This window comes from Polyergus mexicanus, unplaced genomic scaffold, assembly GCF_030449975.1.
Source record: "Polyergus mexicanus isolate NDT 795.1 unplaced genomic scaffold, iyPolMexi1.0 SCAF_9, whole genome shotgun sequence".
Classification (NCBI taxonomy): domain Eukaryota; kingdom Metazoa; phylum Arthropoda; class Insecta; order Hymenoptera; family Formicidae; genus Polyergus; species Polyergus mexicanus.
Window position 1 is genome coordinate 4,349,190 of NW_027223329.1, and position 21,887 is coordinate 4,371,076.

The 21,887-nt window shown below is 30.7% G+C and overlaps 2 protein-coding genes across 2 annotated transcripts; one reads left to right on the forward strand and one right to left on the reverse strand.

The window, feature by feature from the left end:
• Nucleotides 1–4,617: 4,617 nt before the first annotated feature.
• LOC138936457 (uncharacterized) lies at nucleotides 4,618–5,675 on the forward strand. The gene is made up of 2 exons (XM_070301876.1): nucleotides 4,618–4,766; nucleotides 4,886–5,675. The coding sequence occupies exons 1-2, from the start codon at nucleotides 4,618–4,620 to the stop codon at nucleotides 5,673–5,675; spliced, it is 939 nt and encodes a 312-aa protein (XP_070157977.1).
• A 292-nt stretch (nucleotides 5,676–5,967) lies between these two features.
• LOC138936458 (terpene synthase-like) lies at nucleotides 5,968–13,415 on the reverse strand. Its single transcript, XM_070301877.1, has 5 exons — nucleotides 13,345–13,415; nucleotides 8,864–8,959; nucleotides 8,574–8,728; nucleotides 8,001–8,175; nucleotides 5,968–6,033 (listed from the first exon to the last, which is right to left on the reverse strand). Exons 2-5 carry the CDS (start codon nucleotides 8,927–8,929, stop codon nucleotides 5,968–5,970), a joined length of 462 nt encoding a protein of 153 aa, XP_070157978.1. The 5' UTR covers nucleotides 8,930–8,959; nucleotides 13,345–13,415.
• Between the last annotated feature and the right edge of the window lie 8,472 nt (nucleotides 13,416–21,887).

Below are 21,887 nucleotides of genomic sequence, written 5' to 3' on the forward strand. Positions count from 1 at the left end.
AAGCAGTGGTATCAACGCAGAGTACTTATACATTATAGCTTAACGCGCTTACATTATGTGTACACATCATTCAATGAAAGAAATAGAAATAATATCGAACCTATTATTCGCGTGATAAGTCTAATTATTAATAGGTTCGATATTATTTCTTATTGTTCCATCGAATGATGTGTACACATAATGTAAGCGCGTTAAGCTATAATGTATAATTTTATTGTGCTGTATTATCAAATTATATTTATCATTACGTCGCTATGCTTTAAATAGATTTACCGCTTGCATCTTCTTAATTCTTAATCCTTTTATCCGAGTTTCGTTTAAAAGGACTCGAAGTGAGTCAAAATGTTTGAACTATTTGTAACACATAGTTAATGTATTCCTAAAGAAAGATAGATAATAATTATTGTTCATGCTCTAAGTACAGCGTCCGGGCTTCAATTGATCTAGATTTTTATTTATTATTGATTCTCATCCATTATTTGAGCTTTTTTAAATACTTAATTTTTTAATTCTATTGACTTATTCAAACACTTATATTCTCTTATCGTAATACGTGCGCGATTTTTATTATAATATACGATCATTTTTCTAGTTCAAATATTTAAGTATTTAAATTAAATACGTAAATATATTTTAATTAAAAGAATAATAAACTATTAAACGCATTTAGACAACAAAATGCGCTTAATAAATGTAAAATTGCAATAAATGTATTGTATATTATCTAATACGTGTGCTCACATCACTAATGGAACAATAATTTAACAGTAATTACCGAATGTAAAAAATTTTCTGTCAAGAATAAAGCAAGAATCAAATATTTATAAAATATTATCGTAACCGATTTGGCAAGTAACAATCATGATCAGCTGAATACGCAAGAAGATTGCAAATTATAAACATAATGTCATTATGTGACGGTGTTATTCAAGGTCATACTAATATTATTATATAATACGCCACTTAGAGCTCTACAACTTTTGTATGAAACATTTTTCGCGAAAATGCGTTGTTTCCTCAAAAAACGGCTGATACGGCGCTCTGTTACACCCTGTATATTATTACTTATTGTTAGATATACTATGTATATGCAAACAATTATTGTTTTTATCTCGTTTACATCTCGTACCTCATTGTTATCAAAGGGTAGTTCACACAATCGTATAGAAATATTTCAAATGTTTGCGAGGAGAAATCATATAAAATAAGTGATACGGTTCCGTTGTGTGTATTGCATTGCATATTATATATTGCTGGTTCGAGTCGCGCAAAATGAGAATTAAAAATAAAAATAAGATAGGATAAAATAATAAAGATTAAGACTTGAATAATAAAGATTAAGTTGCAACATTTCGTGATCGAATCTTATGTCGAGAAGAAGTAAAAACAATTATATAATATTCTGCTTTAAAAAAAAGTTATTCTAAAACATCTTTTTTAAAGCATCTATTCTTCTCCTCTCTCTTTTTCTCGGTTATTTTATTATATTTAGTTATACTATATTTATATATAAAGCACGATAAATTATGATTTATAATTAGTAGTAAAGCGCAGCGATATTTGCTAAAAGTGACAAATATTTTGGCAAAGCATTATTGTTTGCTCCAACGTAACAAACAGTAAGTACCGAAATCTTGCATTTTTTCAGTATCATTTAGATAAAATTCGTGGTTTTGCTTTTTATTTTTTTCAAGACACAAAGTAATTCGTGCAAAGTTAAAATGTAATAATTTAATAATGAAACTCATGAAACAAAATACGGGCGGATACTTAATTTTGCAAATTATAATTCTTTGAAACTCGGTTATATACTGTACATATATTTCAATTAAACAGTAATGATGGAGCGCTTATGCTCAAATGTACGTTTAATCAAAAATTTGAAATTCAATATTGCTTTAATATTTTGTGAACACGTATATATATCATATCTTAAAATTATTGTTAAACAAACTGAAAATCATGCAAATTAGAAACTTACGCATTACTTCCTCATTATTTTATTTTATCTCACAAAACTTAAGTTCCTTAAAGTAAGCGGGTTTTTTTTTCAATTTTTACTTCCCTATAGAGGAAACTTTGTGAGCGAAATAAAAAGATATAGAAGATAAAGAAGCAATATGCTATTTTCTAATTTACATACTTTTTTAATTTTATATAATTATAAATTATACATTTACATTGTAGATTATAGATTTTCAGAAATATAAAAACTCATTTAAGAAAAACTTAATTAATTTTATTATAAGAAAAGATAACACACAAGAAACATTGATAAACAGTTTAAAAGACGGAGCTGTCAGTAATGCATTTTAATGCCTTGATAGCTGTTTCAATACTAATATTTCGTTGTTGACCAAAACATTTTTGCACGTGCTGGAAATTATCTTCACTTTCAGCGTTTTTGATGATACTCTATTTATGTAAAAAATTTAACCCGATATCTCAGAATTTGCGAAAATTATTTCCGAGTATAATTCGTATACATACATTTTTCAAAAAATTCAAAATTTTATAGAAAATGGACTCTTTCACTGATGCTGACTCTATCACCAAATTCATAACCAACCATCCTTTTATAATAATCTATTCATATAAAAAAATTTGATCAGATATCTCAAAAATTGCGGAAGTTAGAGTTGTACAAACATTCCGTACATACATACATACATACACAGATACATACATTTTCTAGGAATATAATTTTTTGACGTTTTGGAACATTTTGAACACATTGGCATAAAAAATTCGAAAAAATATTTTGTCACAAAAACAAAGCTTCCTCTATGAGGAAGCAAAAAAGAATAATTATACGTTTTAAACCGCAAAACTTTTTCAAGAACTCAATGAAATACGGTAGAAAAATAAAATATAAATAATTTATTGCATGAATATAAATAATTTATCTCGTGAATCTTTCGATTAATGAACACAGATTCCAAATTTGGACGAGTTACATAGAAATAATCGAGAAATGTTTTACCGACGAAATATTCTCAACCATTAATTTTATACTCAATTTTCATCGATGATATATATTTATATACATATTATATTCCATCTTCTTTAATAAAGTATCTTTATATAATTTTCTGAATTAATAAAGATAATAATGATATAAACATCGCGTCAATAAAATATTTGTCAATGTGTGAGTGTAAAATTCAATCTTACAAAGTATTTATAATAATTTATGCATTACATATTTGGTAACTTGGGCTGTTTAATATATTTACAGGCTACAAAAATGGACTTAATCTTTTTGATATTGTGCGCCTTGTTCGTAGTTTTAATAATTCCCGCAATTATATCGATAGTACATCATCAATACGTTCTTCGACAAAAGCTCAAAAATATTTCTCAGATCGGTAGATTTCCTTTTAGCATGGCATTTAAATTAATGAAGCAAACGGACTATGGTAAAAATCTTATACATAAGATATTGTTATTATATGCTTTTACAAATATTGTTTATATATTTTTAGTAAAAAGTTTAAAGGAATTAATAAATGAAAAAAAAAATTGTCATTTACTGTAAATCAGTATAATAATTAGTAAATTTTGTCACAAAAACAAAGTAATACTAAATATCTAATTATGTACTTATCGTAGAACGCAAACAATGGCTTGAGCAATATATGTTTCATTCTAAAGAAGGTATTTTTATAATTAGGGTTGGCATGAAACCGTTCATTCATATCTATAAACCCGAATTTTTAGAGGTAAGAATGAAAAGAATCTTACTAATAGTATAACAAAATCTTATAGTAAAGTATCGGTTATATTTTTTGCGATGTAAATGTGTGTGTATAAATAGTAATTTAATATCGTAAGAAAACAAAACTTTTTTTCAATAGTTAAATAGAGTAAACTTTCATAAACATATCATTATCAATTATTAAAATGTTTTTTGATCTAATAGAGAAAAAGAATTTTAATCAGTAATACAATTGTTGTTATTGCATATATGAAAAATATGTCCATATTTTGCTATTATAATGAATTATTTAATATTATAACAAAATAAAGAAACAAATTTAATATTAAAAATTAAATATGACAAATTTAACAAATAAAAATTTTATTAAATTAAAAATTTGTTAAATTTAGTGAATTTAACAAGTTTAATGTTACAACAAAACTTCTTTTTTCGGTGAAATAGAACAATTTTTGCTGATTCAATTTAATTATTTAAAAATACAAATTTATTGTTAAAGTAAAATAATTTATAATTATTAATAAGTGCTTTTAGCTGTTCATTGTTTTGGTGATTGTAAAATAAACAATAATTTATTATTTTAGAAAACAATATTATTTGTGTGTGTGTTGTATCGTATCGAATTTGTACGTGCGCAGATAGTGTCGGTACATCTTACTGTTTATTTGAAAAGACTCTCTTGTTTGATGATTATTTGAATATGTTTATTTGAAAAGATAATTCGCTTGATGATCTTTGCATCTTATATAGGAAGAAAAATATGCAGACTTAGCGGATGATATTTCACATCTCGGAAGTAAATTTAGATCTATAATATTGACAATGAAAAAAAGATTTGGTTGAACAATTAATTTTTTGTTAAAAATAATTTTGATAAATTATGACGCGATAATCACGAAATGCGCGAATATCTCGAAAATCATCCGATGGTGAAAACATCTCCGCTCGATCCTCGCGATGCATTTTTCGGCAGCCGCACGGGAAATATCGTGACTCGTTATGAGGTTACGGGTACGGAGAAAATACGATACGTGGACGTGTGCTCTTTGTACCCTCTTTGTTCCCAATCGACCATCCGGATATTTACGTCGGCGAGGAATGTTCCGCAATAATCGGAAGGGCACCGAATTATAATTTCGATACGATTGAAGGGCTCATACGTTGCAGAGTACTCCCACCACGCGACCTATTTCATCCGGTACTCCCATATCGTGTGCAGGGAAAATTGCTTTTTGCTTTATGCCGCAGTTGTTGCGAAACATTTTCGCAGGTGCCCTGTACACATGACGATGCTCGTGAACACGAATTCGAGGGTACGTGGGTGACCTGTGAATTACGCAAGGCTAACGGAAAGGGTTATCTCGTGACAGCTGTAAGCGAGATTTGGCAATATAAAGTTAGCCAATTCGATCATACGACACGTCAAGGCGGATTGTTCACCGAATATATAAATACATTCTTGCAGCTTAAACAAGAAGCCAGTGGATGGCCGTGTGAATGCGGGGAAAACGACGACGATGCTAAAGAACGATATCTGAGGGAGTACGAGAAAACCGAAGATATCGTTCTTGATAAACGTAACGTTACTCGGAATCCCGGTTTACGTTCTGTCGCGAAGCTGTGCTTAAATTCTTTTTGGGGAAAATTCGGTCAGCGATCCAATTTACCAAATACCGAAGTCGTGAGAACGCCTCAGCGTTTTGCGACATTGATGATGAGTGCTGAGCACGAGATAACCGGCATATTACCCGTAAACGACGAGGTAATATATCTTTCGTGGCGATTGCGACAAGACGCTGTCATTCCCTCACCGATAACGAATGTTGTAATAGTTGCATATACGACGGCGCAGACGCGTTTAAAATTATATTCTTATTTAGAGCGATTAGATCGTCGCGTTTTGTATTATGATACGGATTCATGTATTTACGTGAGTAGCGGTGACCCGAACGTATGAACCACGTACGGGAAATTTTCTAGGCGATATGACGGACGAACTTGAAAGTTACGGCCGCGGTAGCTATATCGAGACGTTCGTATCTGGTGCCCTAAATTTTATACGTACATTGTTCGTGCACCGGACGGACGAACACACGAATGCTGCAAAGTGAAGGGCATAACCTTAAATTTTGAAAACTCTCAACTAATCAATTTTCTTAGTATTAGAAATTTGATGTTAGCTAAAGAAAGGGTAGGGGAAAATGAAGAAAATGAGGAAGAATCGGCTGGAACTTCGATAAACTTACGGTTTAGAGCAATTTGGCGTACTGTGTTTCATGAGCTGGTAACACGCTATGAAACTGAAGTATGTGCTCCTGTATTGATGAAACGTAAATTTATCAATAGTCATTGTTCGTTACCATACGGCTATGTAGCAGAACGGTAATTTTTCTTCTGTGTTTTCTCAACTCTCGTTTTTAAAGTTGCAATATAACGAATTCGCGTATTTTCCCTCGTGCTAAGAGATAATCTTTTTTGCTACGCAATATAGTTATATTTAATTGTAAATAAGAATTTTTATTGTACAAATATTTTTATGTAAAATAATTTTTTATTGTACAAAGCATAATATTCTTATGTAAGAAATATAAATAAATATAAATAAAACTGTTTTTAAAATAATGCTACGTAAAAACATTTTCTCTTTTCCTATCCTTTCTTCCCCCGACGTCTCCGTGACGTCATAGTCTCCGTCCTAAGTCTCAGCGTCAAACAGCCTCAGGTACCCGTATATATTCCAAGACCCTTTCTAACGTCTCCAGCGATGTTGTTACCGTATGTCTATCTGTGCAGCGGGGCGCACCCCCCTCGGACAATTGTACCCGTACATGCACGCACGTGTTCGTTACCACGTCATAGCATCTAGTTTATTCTAGCGGTACCTTATCCAACTTTCTCTTTTCAACAGGAAGGGTGGAAGAGGGTGGGCGACATATAGCGTACATCTCCCCTGGCTTTCCTCTAAGGGGGGCGATAGGACGATGTTGTATACCGCACGATATCTTTCGGTTTTCCGTAAGGGGAGGGGAAGCTGGATGCCTTATGCTTATGTCTAGACGCGTCTCCAGTCTCGACAGTCGCCGTTTTGTCGGTTGTTGTCACGTCTGCTTTCCGGCAGACATCTTGCCCGCTTTCTCCCTCGCACTATTTTTTGGCTCGTTTTTCCAACCCACTTTTTTAAATCGACGGAACCGTCGGAACCTATCGGAGGACTGGGCACTATGGGGAGAACCAATCGGACCGCCAGGACCCCTATCTTAGCGCTGGACTACTCTCCATAAATACTACGTTTAACTTCTATTCTAATAAGTTTTCAGCTAGCTTAGCATACTAGGACCCTGTTTGGAGAGGCGGAGGACCCAGGTTCGAGCCCGAGCATGTTCACGCGACCGATAAAATAAAAAATAAAAAAAATAAAAAAATAAAAAATAAAAAAAATAAAGAACTACTCTCCATAAATACTACGTTTAACTTCTATTCTAATAAGTTTTCGGATAGCTCAGCATACTAGGACCCTGTTTGGAGAGGTGGAGGACCCAGGTTCGAACCCGAGCATGTTCACGCGACCGAAAAAATAAAAAATAAAAAAAAATAAAAACATAAAAAATAAAAAAAATAAAGAACTACTCTCCATAAATACTACATTTAACTTCTATTCTAATAAGTTTTCGGATAGCTCAGCATACTAGGACCCTGTTTCGAGAGGTGGAGGACCCAGGTTCGAACCCGAGCATGTTCACGCGACCGAAAAAAAAATAAAAAAAAAAAAAATAAAAAAAATAAAAAAAATAAAAAAATAAAAAATTTAAATGGAAATTTGACTCGTAGACGTCCACGAGGCCCCTCCACTTTTTTCCCACAGACACCCTTAGGGGGGAGGGCCCCAGACAGGCACAGCAGGGGTCGGCGCCAGTGGCCGAGGAGTGGGGGTTTGTTTTGACGCCCCATAGTGCCCACTAACTACTATTAGATCGTAAAACATGTATTTTTAAGGTCATGTAAAACATGTATTTTTTAAAATGTTTTCTTCTTCAGTCAAGTTTTAGTAGTAACTCTTACTTTTCCTCTACTATAACAAAAACTTAAATAAATTTTATTCAGTTTATTTAAGTATGTATGATGTCATGGACATAATTGAAAGAGCGCATTTGAATTTTGTAACTTTTAAAAATGTTATTTGAGCACTTGGAAAAGAGAATAAGAGATCTCTTTTTTTTCAACTTTTTTTTTGTGACTAAAATAATACATAATATGACTAAAGTATTATATATTGTTTACTTACTTTTTTTTTCGTAAATATAATGTGATTACTTACTGCAGGATGCAAATTAACAATTCTTTCCAATGCGATAAAAAATATAGAAACTGCAGCGTTTAGTGAGCTAGCAATTCCATAAACAGAATGAGCGACAGGAATACCTTTTCGCAAAATGGAATTATCTTGAATATCATCAATCCTGTAAAAAAAAAAAATTAGGATTTTATAAAAATATATATACAGAATTGCTTTTTTGATATAAATTCAATTTTATACATCTAATATAAAAATAGTAACATGGAAATAAATATAATGGAAACATAAGGATTACATACTGAAATAGAACATTAGTTATAACACATCAATGTTTTGTTTCAATTTTGTGGAAAAACTATATATAAAATATATATATATACAATAATAATATGAAAATATAATAAAATATAACAATCTAAACACACACACACACGCACGCACGCACGCACGCACGCACGCACACACATGCACACACACATATCGAAAATTAGAAGTGTGCAATTGAAAAATATACAAAATACATAAAAGATCATATACTAATAGAGCAAAATGCAAACTTACATAATGTATGAGGTGCAAAGCATGGTTACTATTTCGTTGATTACTTGTATTTTGTCGGGCGATATATTTAGCCAATAATTAAAAGCATGCGTTACTTTCACACTCATCTGTTTTCCAGGAACTTGAAGATAGTATCTGATCGGTTCCAACAGTTTCTACAGGAAACCATGTAATTTGTTAGTCTTCGTGTAATTTTAATCTTTGATTAATTGTAAATCACCAAAATTTGTTTACTTATTGCAAACAAATCAAAGATTAAAAAAAATAGAAAATCTAATAGAAACACTAACCTCATCTTCCTGCCTGTCGTTGCTCAGAGAGTAATAAAACGGCTTATTTTCATTTGTATTTGTCATGTTTCCAATTCGGAACGATATTTCTCTCTCCTGAAAAATTGTAAGATCTCAAAGAGAATAATATCTCGTATATACAATCTTGCAATCAGTTAGAGACACAGACTTTTATCAGGTTTTACAAACTTCTATTAAACATATATTCTCAGCCTCTCCTAGTTTTCTTCAACAGTCAAATCTTATAAAGCTATTAATTAATAGCTTTGTAAATTGTCGATATCACAGAGGACCTTTAATACGCTATAAATGAAAATGAAAAAGATACAAAGAAAAAATATACTAAATTCTATTACTTTATTTTATCTTTTTTAGTATCAAGAGACACGGTAGTATCTCGTTAAGTTTATGCGCAGCAGTGAGGCATCCCATGTATTTATACGCGAATCGGCTGGTTGACCTTAAATTATTGGATCTCAATAATGGTTGAATCGAGCTCGGGTCTTAATTATATAAAGAAAATGTCTTTATTATTGTTTTATATGTATCATGAACAATGTTATTATATTCCAAAGCCTCAATGTACAAATTTTCCTTATTATTGTTATATTATATTATAATTACTGACCGTCATCGGTAATTTAATACGTCAAAGTATAATATATGCTTACTAATCAACTCGATGTTATTAATTCGGTGTCAATAATTATTGTTATCATTAAGGGAGGAGCTTGGTGTAATTTACCAAAAGTAAGGTGATTTTTGGGAATTTTTGGGGGGAGAAACGGTTCAATAGATTTAGTTAAAAGTTTCAGAGCATTTTAATTTACATTTCAAAAAGTAGAAAATAATTTTTTTGTTATAAATGAATGGTTATAATAGGAGTTATAAAAATATTTCGCCCCGCGGCCTCGGCGTTAGGATCGCCCATCGGCGTGTAGGGTAGCACCTGTTGTATTTGCCTGAAACAAAATTTGGAAAGATTTTATTGTTTTTAATAAGATTACGCTATGGATGAATCACATTATAAAAAAAGTGCAAAATTGAGGAAATGGCAGCACTCTGAAAAAAAAGTTGCGATTTTGACCAAAAGTTTTTGTCTTAATTATGCAAAAAAAAATAATTAAATTTAACAATATCACTAAAAGTACTGGTTCATCCAGAGGGGAATTATCTACATGCTTGCACAGGGACAAGTCGATTGATCGAATATTTTTAAAGTAATATTACATGCTAATCTGAAAGAAGTCGTTTCGAGAAAAACGCATTTAAAGTTTGGGTATTGAAAAGTAACAAATTTTAGAAACTTACAGCTTTTTTGCGCTGGTCTGCTATTCCAGGCTCATACAACAATCCTTCTGCTTCCTCATAAAAATGTTGTAACTCAATTTGTTGCTCTTTTCGAGCTGTTCGAGCCTCTCTTGTGCTGCTTAGGCTGCGGCACTCTTGTCTCTCCAACCGCTTCGCGTCGCGAATATCAACAAAAAATTTGCACTGTGGTACAATAGTCATGTCTAGTGTTTCCATGATTCTTAATATGGCATAATAGGCTTCATTGAAAACACCAGCAGCTATAAAAGCGGCGATCTCAATAATCTTTATGCCGAAATTCAAGTGTTTTGGAGCTGAGTACCCATTCTTTTTTTCACGTAACCAATACACTCACTTTTCATTACTTGAAAATATACTTACACAAATTACACAGACGCTCCGATTCATAAATACCGGCTCATATTCGGAGTCTATTCATATTCAATTTGTTGTGAAAAATTCTTATACAAAATAGTGTTATTTTAATACAAAAACCCTCATATTCAAACTAAAAAACTATTTTACAAAATAGTTGCTTTAATATTCTACAAAAATAATGATATAAAAATATTGCACCATTTAATAAAAATTTATTTTACAAAATTCATTTATTATTATTTCTAATATTAAGAATTGTACTGTGATCAAAATAGTGGAATATATTTAAGTGAAAAAAATTTTTTATTCAAAAGACAAATTTAAGTATAAAATAACTTTTCAATTATAAAAACTTGACTGCTAAATTGAATATATGTTAATCTAATTAACGTGTTATTTATATTTTGAATTTAACAACGCCAAGGTTTTCTCTAATTGAAAAGTTATTTTATACTTAAATTTGTCTTTTGAATTAAAATTTTTTTTGAATGCTTGAACCGTACAACTTCTTGTACACATGCGTATTGGGGGCTTAGGCGGTGATGACGACGGAGACGTTTCTTAGTAAAAATTTTATACATTGAGATTATAATGTCTTCATTTATAGGATACGTAGAGGAAAAGTAAAAATATTTCCATAATATAAAACAAACTCAAGCTTTTGATTAAGCTTATTAAAATATCAATCGGTTCAGCCGTTATTGAGGTTCGATGATCTAACCCATACAGCACCGTAAGATTGCAACAACATTGCAGCAACATTTTTCTGCAAGATTGCAACATTGCAGAAACATTGCGGAATATTGCTGCAACGTTGTTATGATATTGCAGCAACAGTAAAATGTCCGCCTACAGAAATATTGCAATATATGTAATATTGCAATATAGCAATATAATATACATGCAATAATACTTTATGTATATTTATCGACATAATATCCTTAACATATGAAAAAAATAATAAGAAATTAGGCATATAAGAGTCAGGATCTAGTGTATATTTTCTGTATTATAATAATAACGAAATTATAAAATGTAAATTTTTCGGTACACATTCGACTTTCTTCAGTGACGGAGAATATCTAACAAAGAGAAATAAGAAAAAACTCAATTTGCAATTGTGTAAATTCACAATCTCTCCGAAATATTCAGATATCCGGATGCAAAAAGATTATGGTGCATTTACGCATACAACGAGTTTTTTCACATTTCTCTTGTCTTTATATAATCTCAAAATTTATTTATTAGAATCCGAAGTATCTTACATATTAGAAAATTATTATCAAATTTTTGATTTTATATAAAAATGGAAACTGTTAAAAGAATTCTTAGTCCAATGTCTGAGTCCTCTGTGTTGGGGTCATATCATACAATTTAAACTAATAAAAATAGTTATTATATCTTTAATCTTATTAGCCACTCTTTGTAAACTTTATATAATCATCGTGACTAAAAATTAAATGCGCGGAATAGATAGCGCAACATGCGCCATATAGCGGTAAACAAATGAACTAGCGATTATCGAATACTTTTTTTGGAATATTTTCGGAATGTTGCTGTAACATTGCTAAAGTTATATTGTAAAATAATGTCTTTGCAATATTTCTGCAATATTGAACTGCAATATGCAATATTGCAATGTTGTAGCAATGTTGCAAGCTTTAATGTCCCATACAGCACCGAAAGATTGCAGAAACGTTGCATAGACCTTGCATTGAAATATTGTAATATTACATGGAAATTGCGAAATGTTACTGCAAGTCTGCGGCAACATTGGAATGTCCGCCCTTAGAAATATTACAATGTAATATTACAGTAATGTTACGGTGCAATATATTTGTAATATTGAAATGCGTTGCTACAAATATGCAGAACGCTTTAAATTTGATAGATAAACTTTGAAAATATATAAAGACATCCAAGAGAAATAAAAAAAAAAATTGTGAATTTACGCAATTACAGGTTTATATTTGACTGCTCCTTGTATTATATTGTAAACCACTGACAGATATATGTGTGGCAATAGCGTTTAGACATTGTCCACTAATTTGTACATATTCTACGCGGTGTTTAGTGAGTCTTCTTTTTTTTATTATTAATTTTCTCTCTCTAAAAAAGGCATGTTAACTGAGTGAATTCAATTTGTATCGAAGTATTGAGGCCTTTTTTCCGCGATGCTGATTGGCTGTCTCGCTTGTGCGCTGCGATTTGCTTCATTCGTGTTATTTGCAACTGTCAAATCATGCAAATTTTGACAGTTTGACAATTTGTGAAAGAAAAAGTTAAAGTTAGGAAAGAAAAGTTCAAAAAATTGGTAAACGTCCATAAATAAAAGCGCGCGCTGCGCGCGCGCCTGTGTTGTTCTAGTAATTTAAATTTGACTGCAACAATAAATATTGTGTATGTCAAGTTTTAAAATACCAATGTAATTTGTATATTCTATGCTGAAGATGGACCAAAAACGGTCCGAAACGTATATTTTCAATACACATTTATTACTAAAACTTAACAATAATAAGTTTGCACACCAATACCCGTACCTTATTTGTCAGTTTTGCCACTTAATTGTTATTACTCTGCCTATTTTTGTTATTATTCAATATATAGTTTTTGATAGTTCAACGTCACATCAACTACATATATATATATATATATATATATATATATATATATATTGTATATATATAAATATTTCTGATTGCATAGTCTTTAACATTAAACACTAATGCTAGGGCGCATTTACATATATATACATATATTTAATTATATTATTTATTTATTTATTTACATACCTTTCACTATTCGTATTTCAATAATCTATCAGAATTCGTGTGAAAGTTTGAACAGAATCGTACACACCAGATTATCAAACATATACTGTTCTTAATTGTGATTCTATATCTCTTATATATCTTTGATTTTACCCCTTCCCATTAAATAATTTACATTTATATAAATTAGGTATCTTTTTGGGACGAAATCTGACCCAGATACTCCATTCCACGTATTCGGCGGTTATCGAACTCGAGCCTCGAACGATAGTACGAGCATGGACGGGCATCGTAGGCACTAGACTCCTATATAATCAGAGAAGCGACAATTCCGCTTGCTGATTGGCTGACCGCTACGGGCCCGTTTCACTTAACGACCGCAACAGTCACGTATCATTTCATCTTTGTTATTCACCGAAAATTAAACAAAGACAGATAATGCTCGCGAGTGTTGCAGTCATTAAGTGAACGCGTCCTATGTTGGCGGTTGGTTTGTACATAATGAATCCTACAAACTAACGCAAACTAATCACAATCGGCGTACCGTAAGTGAGAAAAAAGTATATGTAATGTTATTTTCTAAAAAAAAACCATTTGAATATCTCTGAGACATTTTTAAGACATTTTAGATTACACATGGACAGCTGCGGGACCAACATGGCAATCATGGGAAACATAGAGGGGGTAACGATGTCGCTTCTCTGATTATATAGGATCATAGACGATAAACATAGTATATCTATACCGAGTGTTGAGGAGTAAGAGCCGAGGTTCACGTAAAAAAGGACATACTTTGTTTCGTGCCCCTTGCATTCTCTCTCGCTCGCGCGTAGCATGACGAAAGAGAGCGCTATGGTCTGTGCGAGCGAGAGAGAACGCAAGGGCCACGAAACAGAGTATGTCCTTTGGTGGATCTTTACCCCCACTCCTTAAATAAAGGCAAACGCTCGGTCTAGATACACTATGTCTACGTATAGGACTCTAATAGGCAATGCCCATAATGTAAGAATACAAGGTGTATCATTTGCATTGCGCATAATGGCGATAGAATTTGCAACAGCCAATAAAATTTTTGCCCTAAAGTTGCCCAAGATTCAAATGTAATATAGTGTATTCTATACAGAGTGTTTTCCGAAATGCGCTGAAAGTACTGATAGTACTGTTTTCGCGTTCCGAAAATGTTTTCAGCATCCTGCAAAAAAATAACAATTACTACTTTTTAAAGAAAGTAGGTCCTAATGAATTGCTGACTTTCGGCTGAATTTGCACATACTTCCAAGTTTGTGCAAGTTCAGTAATGCATATGCCGGTTGGCGGTTTCGTAAAACGTGAACGAAATATTGAATCGAAAAAGAAGGAAATACCTTTTAATTAATCACAACATATCATTAAACAAATACAAAATAATAGATGAAAGTATAAATAATACATACGAAATATTTTTTAAATTAAATAATTACAAGAAAGCATTAGCAGATAAGTACCATTGCGCAGCTATCTTCCCATACATTTTAGTCGCACAGCTATTTTTCCATACATTTTAGTTGCGCAATGACACGATGATCTTTATAAGATACAAGTTAAGTCCGTACCCATATAGCACAGAACATTGCATCAATGTTTTTGCCGCAATGTTACAACAATGTTGCAATGTTGCTGCAATATTGTTACACACACATACATACGTATAAATATACCAAGTTCACGCGCCATAAACTGTTATATGTATTTACAAAATCCTACAAAAATAATAATATCAAAAAATAAGAAATTGCGCCAATTAAAATTAAAAAATTATACAAATATTGTAATCGAAAACAGTTATACAAAAAATAGCTGTATACATTTTTTATAAAAATAATGATATTAAAAAGTTGCGCTAATTAAATAAAAAGTTATGCCATATATATAAAATTTATTTATTTCCTATATTAAAAGATAAAATATATTTAATATATACAAAATACAAAAAGAAACAAAAAATAAAACATTAATAAAAAAATTATAACTTCGAGATTAATATAAAAAATTAAAAAAATATATAAAAATTAAAAATGAATACAAATAAAAAAAAATTTAATTAAAAAAACTTGGCACTGTTAACTTTCAAAGTATATATTAAAACCGTCAAATAATAAATTCAATTTGAATCTAAATTTAAATTATTGAATTATATTTAATTTAGTTACATCAATAACTGCAATGTAAGTGTATTAAAGAATACTTTAATTTCAGCATATTGTTTAGTTTAGCAGGGCGAAGTTTTTTTAATTAAAATTTTTTAATCTTTTTTAGTTGTATTAATTTTTAATTTTTGTATAAATTTGTAATTTTTTATACTAATTTCTAAATTTTTATTTTTTTATTAATTTTTTTTTTTTGTATTATGGAATATATATTTTTTTTAATATTTAATATTTAATATATTTAATATTTAATATATGATATTCAATATTAAGATACAAAACATGAATTGTATGAAAAAGTTTGTATAATTCTTGCAATTTAAATAATTTTTGCAATCTTAACAAAATATCTTATTATTATAAGGTTATAATATTATTCAGAAAGATTTAGAACTTACAATAGATTTTTGTTTTTACGCTCATAATGAATTGATTTATGTAATTACATTCTCTCCGGTCATCGACTGTCTTATTTCTATATAATATTTTTTATACGTTGAGCTACATGTAGCATTATGTAATTACATGATAAGAAAATGTAATATATGTACAGTTATATATACATTATATTCTAAATTAAATACAATCACATCTATTTTGGTCACTAACATAAATATTGCATGAATCATCAGTCATATAAGCGTGTGTTTTTCTGCACGTGTAATGTTGTTTTATCTTTGAGACTGACCATATTGCAAAAATCATATACTAATTTGGTTAATATGATTTAATTTTTAATATTAATTTCACGTTATTTCGAGAAATTCAATGCAATCTGTTGGGAAAAATGTTCTTTCCTCATCGAAAGTCAGAATCGAGTATAAAATTAAATAGTCATGATGTAACTATAGAAATCTTGGTTTTTATATTGGCAGGCATTATCATACTTAACAGGATCAAGACCGGTCTCTCTCTCTCTCTCTCTCTCTCTCTCTCTCTCTCTCTCTCTCTCTCTCTTTGATATATTCAATGTAAAGCCAGCGGCACACGAGCTATTTTATCTACTAGCTAGATTTGCATGCTTGCTACCGTATGGGCAGGTATGCTGGCAATGCTACTGACTGTGTTATACTGGCTTGGACGATACGAGCTTTCGTGCTGGTTCGTAATGACTTTTGTACTGGCATCTTATAAATAAATATGGAGCAGGCAATTGCTACTGCAATTCAACCAGGAAAAATTGCATTATTTATAATTAGTAGACGTCATATTTCTTTCCATTAAAGACTTAGAGAATAATTTAAGGGAGGCTGCGTCTTGATTGGCTTTTCTGAGCCAGTAGCAAAACATGCTAGAAAAATAGCACGGGTTCAATTACCAAATTTCAACAGGCTAGCCAGTAGCACGGCCCTCAGCGACGTCACTTTCTATCATCGTTCTCAATACAACTGATATCACATTTTCAAGCAAGCGATTCAGCAGATAAAATAGCATCGTGTGCCGCTGGCTTTACCCTCTGATTTTTTGTAGAAAGACAAATCCAAAAAATACCCGGTTTTACTCTACTTATTCTCATATGTACATTTGTATATGTGCAAAATAATTTTAAATGTTTGAAAAAGTTATGTGTCCAATTGATTCTAGATTCGCGTTTAAACAAAAAGGTGAACAAAAAGTTTAGATTTATCATCACTGTTCAATTTGTAGTGAGTATATTGATAATATGTTTTTGCATCAACTAACACAGATGGACATAAATGCAAAATAAATTCAAATAATGTTATACAGGTGTTGCATGCTGATACAAATCTCTTTTTATTGCTGGTACAGAAATGAAGTCAAGCTTAAGATGTGGAATTTTAAAATATATTTCTTTCCTTACGCATTATTTTTTCTATCTTTTCTTATATTTTATTTTATATGGCATATCGAATTTGTTTATATTATGCATGCATTTTTACGTTTAATATAACGTTATTGCATATCAGAGATATACTAAAACATATACAATTTTACTAGAATTAATTTTTATTTAAGATCATTATTTAAAGGTTTTTTTACCTCATTTTTTGTATAGATATATAGAATCAATTTGTAAAATTATACATATAATTTGAATATTTATCCCATCTTATAACTGAAATTATTTAATTATTTTCCCATATTTTTTAGTATAGAATCAACAACTAGCCAGTAATGTGTTTGAAATGGAATGGCTTACTTTGAATCATAACGTAAAAAGAAGTTTTTTAATAATTATAACACGGAATATGATACCTACCCAGCAAGCAAAATGATGCAAACTTTGCGCAAAGTTTGCAGCAAACCCGAGCATGCCTTTACAGCGAAATTGTAACAAGGTGTGTCCGCAAAAAGCTTAGCTTTTACTGATAAGGCTTGTCGCAATAGCGTGATGCACATTTTACGCGAATAATAGAGCAAACCTTGCCGTGCACGGCATGACAGCAAATTTGTGGCATGGATAGGACAAACCTTGCCGTGCACGACATGACAGCAAATTTGTGGCAAGAATAGGGCAAACCTTGCTGTGCATGGCGTGATAGGAAATTTGTGGGAATTTTCTGTTCAGGGTGATTCAGAACCTCTGCGACAAACTCTGAGGAACGATAAATCTGGCAGAGAGGAATAATTTTTGATTATTTCAAGTACACTTACAGACAGTTTACATGTTCAAAGTATCTATACTGTTCAAGTGCCTGAACCTTTGATTGCATTCTGCGCTACAGTTAGCCTCTTGCGATCATCTATATAGAGGTCATTGAATTGAGAAGCACAGAGGCAATGAATGCCAAAGAATGCAAGAGTAGATACTTCAAACATCTTCTGTAAACTGTCTGCAAGTGTGACTTGAAACAATAAATAAATAATTCATCCTATAATTGGAATAAATGTCACCTTAAGACTCCCGTCTGCGTGGTCGCATAGTTCCTATAAACGACACGTCAGATAACATGGGTTGCTTCATAACAAAACCTCTCTGCGAGATTTATCGTTTCTTAGAGTTTGTTGCAGAGATTCTGAATCACCCTGTATATTAAAAAGTAATTATACACAAATTAATAAAATTTTGTTTTATTGAAATATTTAAGCGAACACATTAAAATAAAATATTTCTTTAATATAAACACATATATGGGTGATTTTACATCAAATTGAATAAAAAATAACCTTGTCTTTTTTAAATTGATTGAAATTTTTTTCACGGGCGATATACGTAAAAGAAGTTTTGATCGATTTAAAAAATGCGAGATCAAAAAGGTTGATTTTTGTTCGATTTGATGTGGAATTACCCATATACAAAAAGAGCATTTTTCCCGTTAGTGGCACTTAAAAGTACCAATATGATATGCGAATCGAGGCGAATTTCATCGTTCGATAATTTCAAATGTAGCACCTTTCAGTGCCGCTTTGGCCAATGAAAAGTGCCGATTGGCGCTGAAAAATGCCGGTTGGCGCTGAAAATCGCCGATTGACTTCTCTTCCTTCTTCCCCTTTTGTCCTCATTTCTCTTGTTTGTTATCTTCTTCTTCCGCTTCCTCTGTATGCCTATAACAATCGACAAACTGTTTTTTTTTGCTAGTTTTCATTATTGCGGAATGTAAAAGATTACAGAATGAATAATATGGCTAAAATTTTAGTGGACAATTCTCCGTCTGTTTTTAAATTTTTAACTCTTTTTACTAACGATGTTCAGTTTTTATTTCACCATTTTTTTAAATTTCTATTCTAATTCCATTACTTTCTCCCTCTTTCTCTCTTTTGTTTCTGTCTCTCTCTCTCATATGCAACTATTTATTCCATATGACAACAGCTGCATACATATCGCAGAGCACTTATTAAAAAGAGAAATAAACATTATACATTATTGGTTGTTTTCTTTTTCATTTATCATTATTAAATATATTATATTCAAGAGATGCAAAACAAAAAAACAATGTAACAAATAAAAAAAATGTTAAAAATTGTGCAAAAAATTATAATTTTAAATAGAAAAATAATATTTTTGTATAAGTAAGCCAAAAAGTACAATATGTAAAGATATAAATATTACTATAAAAATAAGTACAGTCCATGAAAGATACCTAAAGAAAAAAGCTAAGATATTGCAATTAAACACTAAGCTTTGAAAAATGAGAAAATAGTTTTATATTATATTATTTTGTGACTTGCATTACTTTCATTTTATTATACATCAAATATATCATCTTTTTATAATTAAAAAAGTTTTTTTTCTCGTTTAGAATTAATATTACCACAATATTTCTTTTCTTTATTACTATATAATGTAGAGTATACAATTGATTAATAACATATTTGAACTAGAATGGCTTATGCTGGGGGAAGATATAAAGAAAGATTTATTGACAATCACAAGGTATGGTACCATTCCCATCGAACGCTTACGAGCGCTTATATTTTCCCTATGAATCTCGATTCGTTTTTGTGGGTGTTAATATATAATCTACTTTTACAGTGTAATTATACACTCCGTATGATACCATTGACTATTGTGTGTAACACAGTTCTAGAATAAAAAAATTACAAACTCGATAAAATTAAGCTTATTAAAAATAAGACAACTTATTTTAGTTGCTCAAGACATCATATTCGACTTATAACATACTTCAGCAAATGCGAAATGAAAGTGTCAAAGATAAATAGAAGATTGTTATTTAATATTGTTATATCCCATACAGCATAGAACAATGCAATTACATTGCAGTAATATTACAATCTTGCAAGTTGCAATGTAATATTGTTGAGACATTATTGGAACATATAATTGTAATATTTTATGAGAATGTTACAGCATTTCAAAAACATTACAAAAAACAGTTTTCGGTAATCGCTAGTTCGTTTGTTGTACCGCTACGCGGCGCGCGTTGCGTTATCTATTCCGCATTTAAGTTTCAGTCACGATGATTACATAAAGCTTGCAAAGAGCGGCTAATAAGATTAAAGATATAACTATTTTTATCAGTTTAATTTATCCGATACAATCCCAACACAGGGAATTCAGATATTGTACTGAATTTTCATCAAAAGTAATTTTGTGTTGTTAATTCTTTATATTTTTTTCATTAATTTTTTTTTACTCGTTTATTGTGTTTAAAATTTACTTGTGTATTTTAAAATAGTTGATATATAGAATGTCGTTAAAATAATCGTTTCATAAAAAATAATAGTGTCGTCATATTAATCATATGATATATTATTGTAAATAGTTTTGTACTGTCGTACTAGCCAATTGGTAATTTATTTCTTATACATATGTATATATATATATACTAGTACATTTTATGTTAAAAATAAAAGTAATGTATGCGTTAGAAATGTACTCTTATGTATGCAATAAAATATTCATTTTTTAAATGTCATCAAAATAGCCCTTTGACATACGTACATATATATATATATATATATATATATATATATATATATATATATATGTATGTATGTATAAAATAAAATAACATTGCAGGGCATTATACGTTTATACATACCCACCCAGTAAGCAATTTGATAACAAATTGTTGCCAAATTGGCATCAAATTCGCTCAAAACTTGGTAACAAATCCAGTGCCATCTGTGTCCGCATTAAGCTTGTGTTTTGGTGACAAAGCTTGTTGACATAACCTGACAGCAAATTGACGGCAAAAACCGAGCAAAGCTTGACATGATTTGACGTCAAATTGATGGCAAAAATCGAGCAAGATCTGCGCAAGACAATCTGATAGCAGATTGTCAGCAAAAACCGAACAAATTCTGCAGCTTTTGGCCATTCATATAAAAGTATATATTTAAATAGATTTAAAGCCTTAACACTAAGTAACAAAATGATGATAAGTTTTGGTCATAAAATGACCATTAGATAATTAGACATTATATAAAATCATATATTAATATGTTAAAACATATAGGTAAATTCAAATAACTTAATTTATAAAATTAAAGATCTTTTTGGACAGAAATTGTTTGAATAAGTGAAAATCGAACAATTATCTGTCCAATTTGCAAAAAATCAATTCAATATCTGAATTTCCTGTATAAGAATTGTGTCAAAAATTGAACTGATAGAAACCCAGTAAGCAATTTGATAACAAATTGTTGCCAAATTGGCATCAAATTCGCTCAAAACTTGGTAACAAATCCAGTGCCATCTGTGTCCGCATTAAGCTTGTGTTTTGGTGACAAAGCTTGTTGACATAACCTGACAGGTAAATTGACGGCAAAAACCGAGCAAAGCTTGACATGATTTGACGCCAAATTGATGGCAAAAATCGACCAAGATCTGCGCAAGACAATCTGATAGCAGATTGTCAGCAAAAACCGAACAAATTCTGCAGTTTTTGGCCATTCATATAAAAGTATATATTTAAATAGATTTAAAGCCTTAACCCTAAGTAACAAAATGAT

Coding starts and splice junctions, on each gene's coding strand:
- LOC138936458 (XM_070301877.1), bottom strand. CDS start 8,929: ATGACAAATACAAATGAAAATAAGCCGTTTTATTACTCTCTGAGCAAC. Junction 8,729..8,863: donor ACGACAGGCAGGAAGATGAG/GTTAGTGTTTCT, acceptor GGTTTCCTGTAG/AAACTGTTGGAACCGATCAG. Junction 6,034..8,000: donor TTATATTTACGAAAAAAAAA/GTAAGTAAACAA, acceptor TCATCAATACAG/GAGCACATACTTCAGTTTCA.
- LOC138936457 (XM_070301876.1), top strand. CDS start 4,618: ATGCGCGAATATCTCGAAAATCATCCGATGGTGAAAACATCTCCGCTC. Junction 4,767..4,885: donor TACGTGGACGTGTGCTCTTT/GTACCCTCTTTG, acceptor CATACGTTGCAG/AGTACTCCCACCACGCGACC.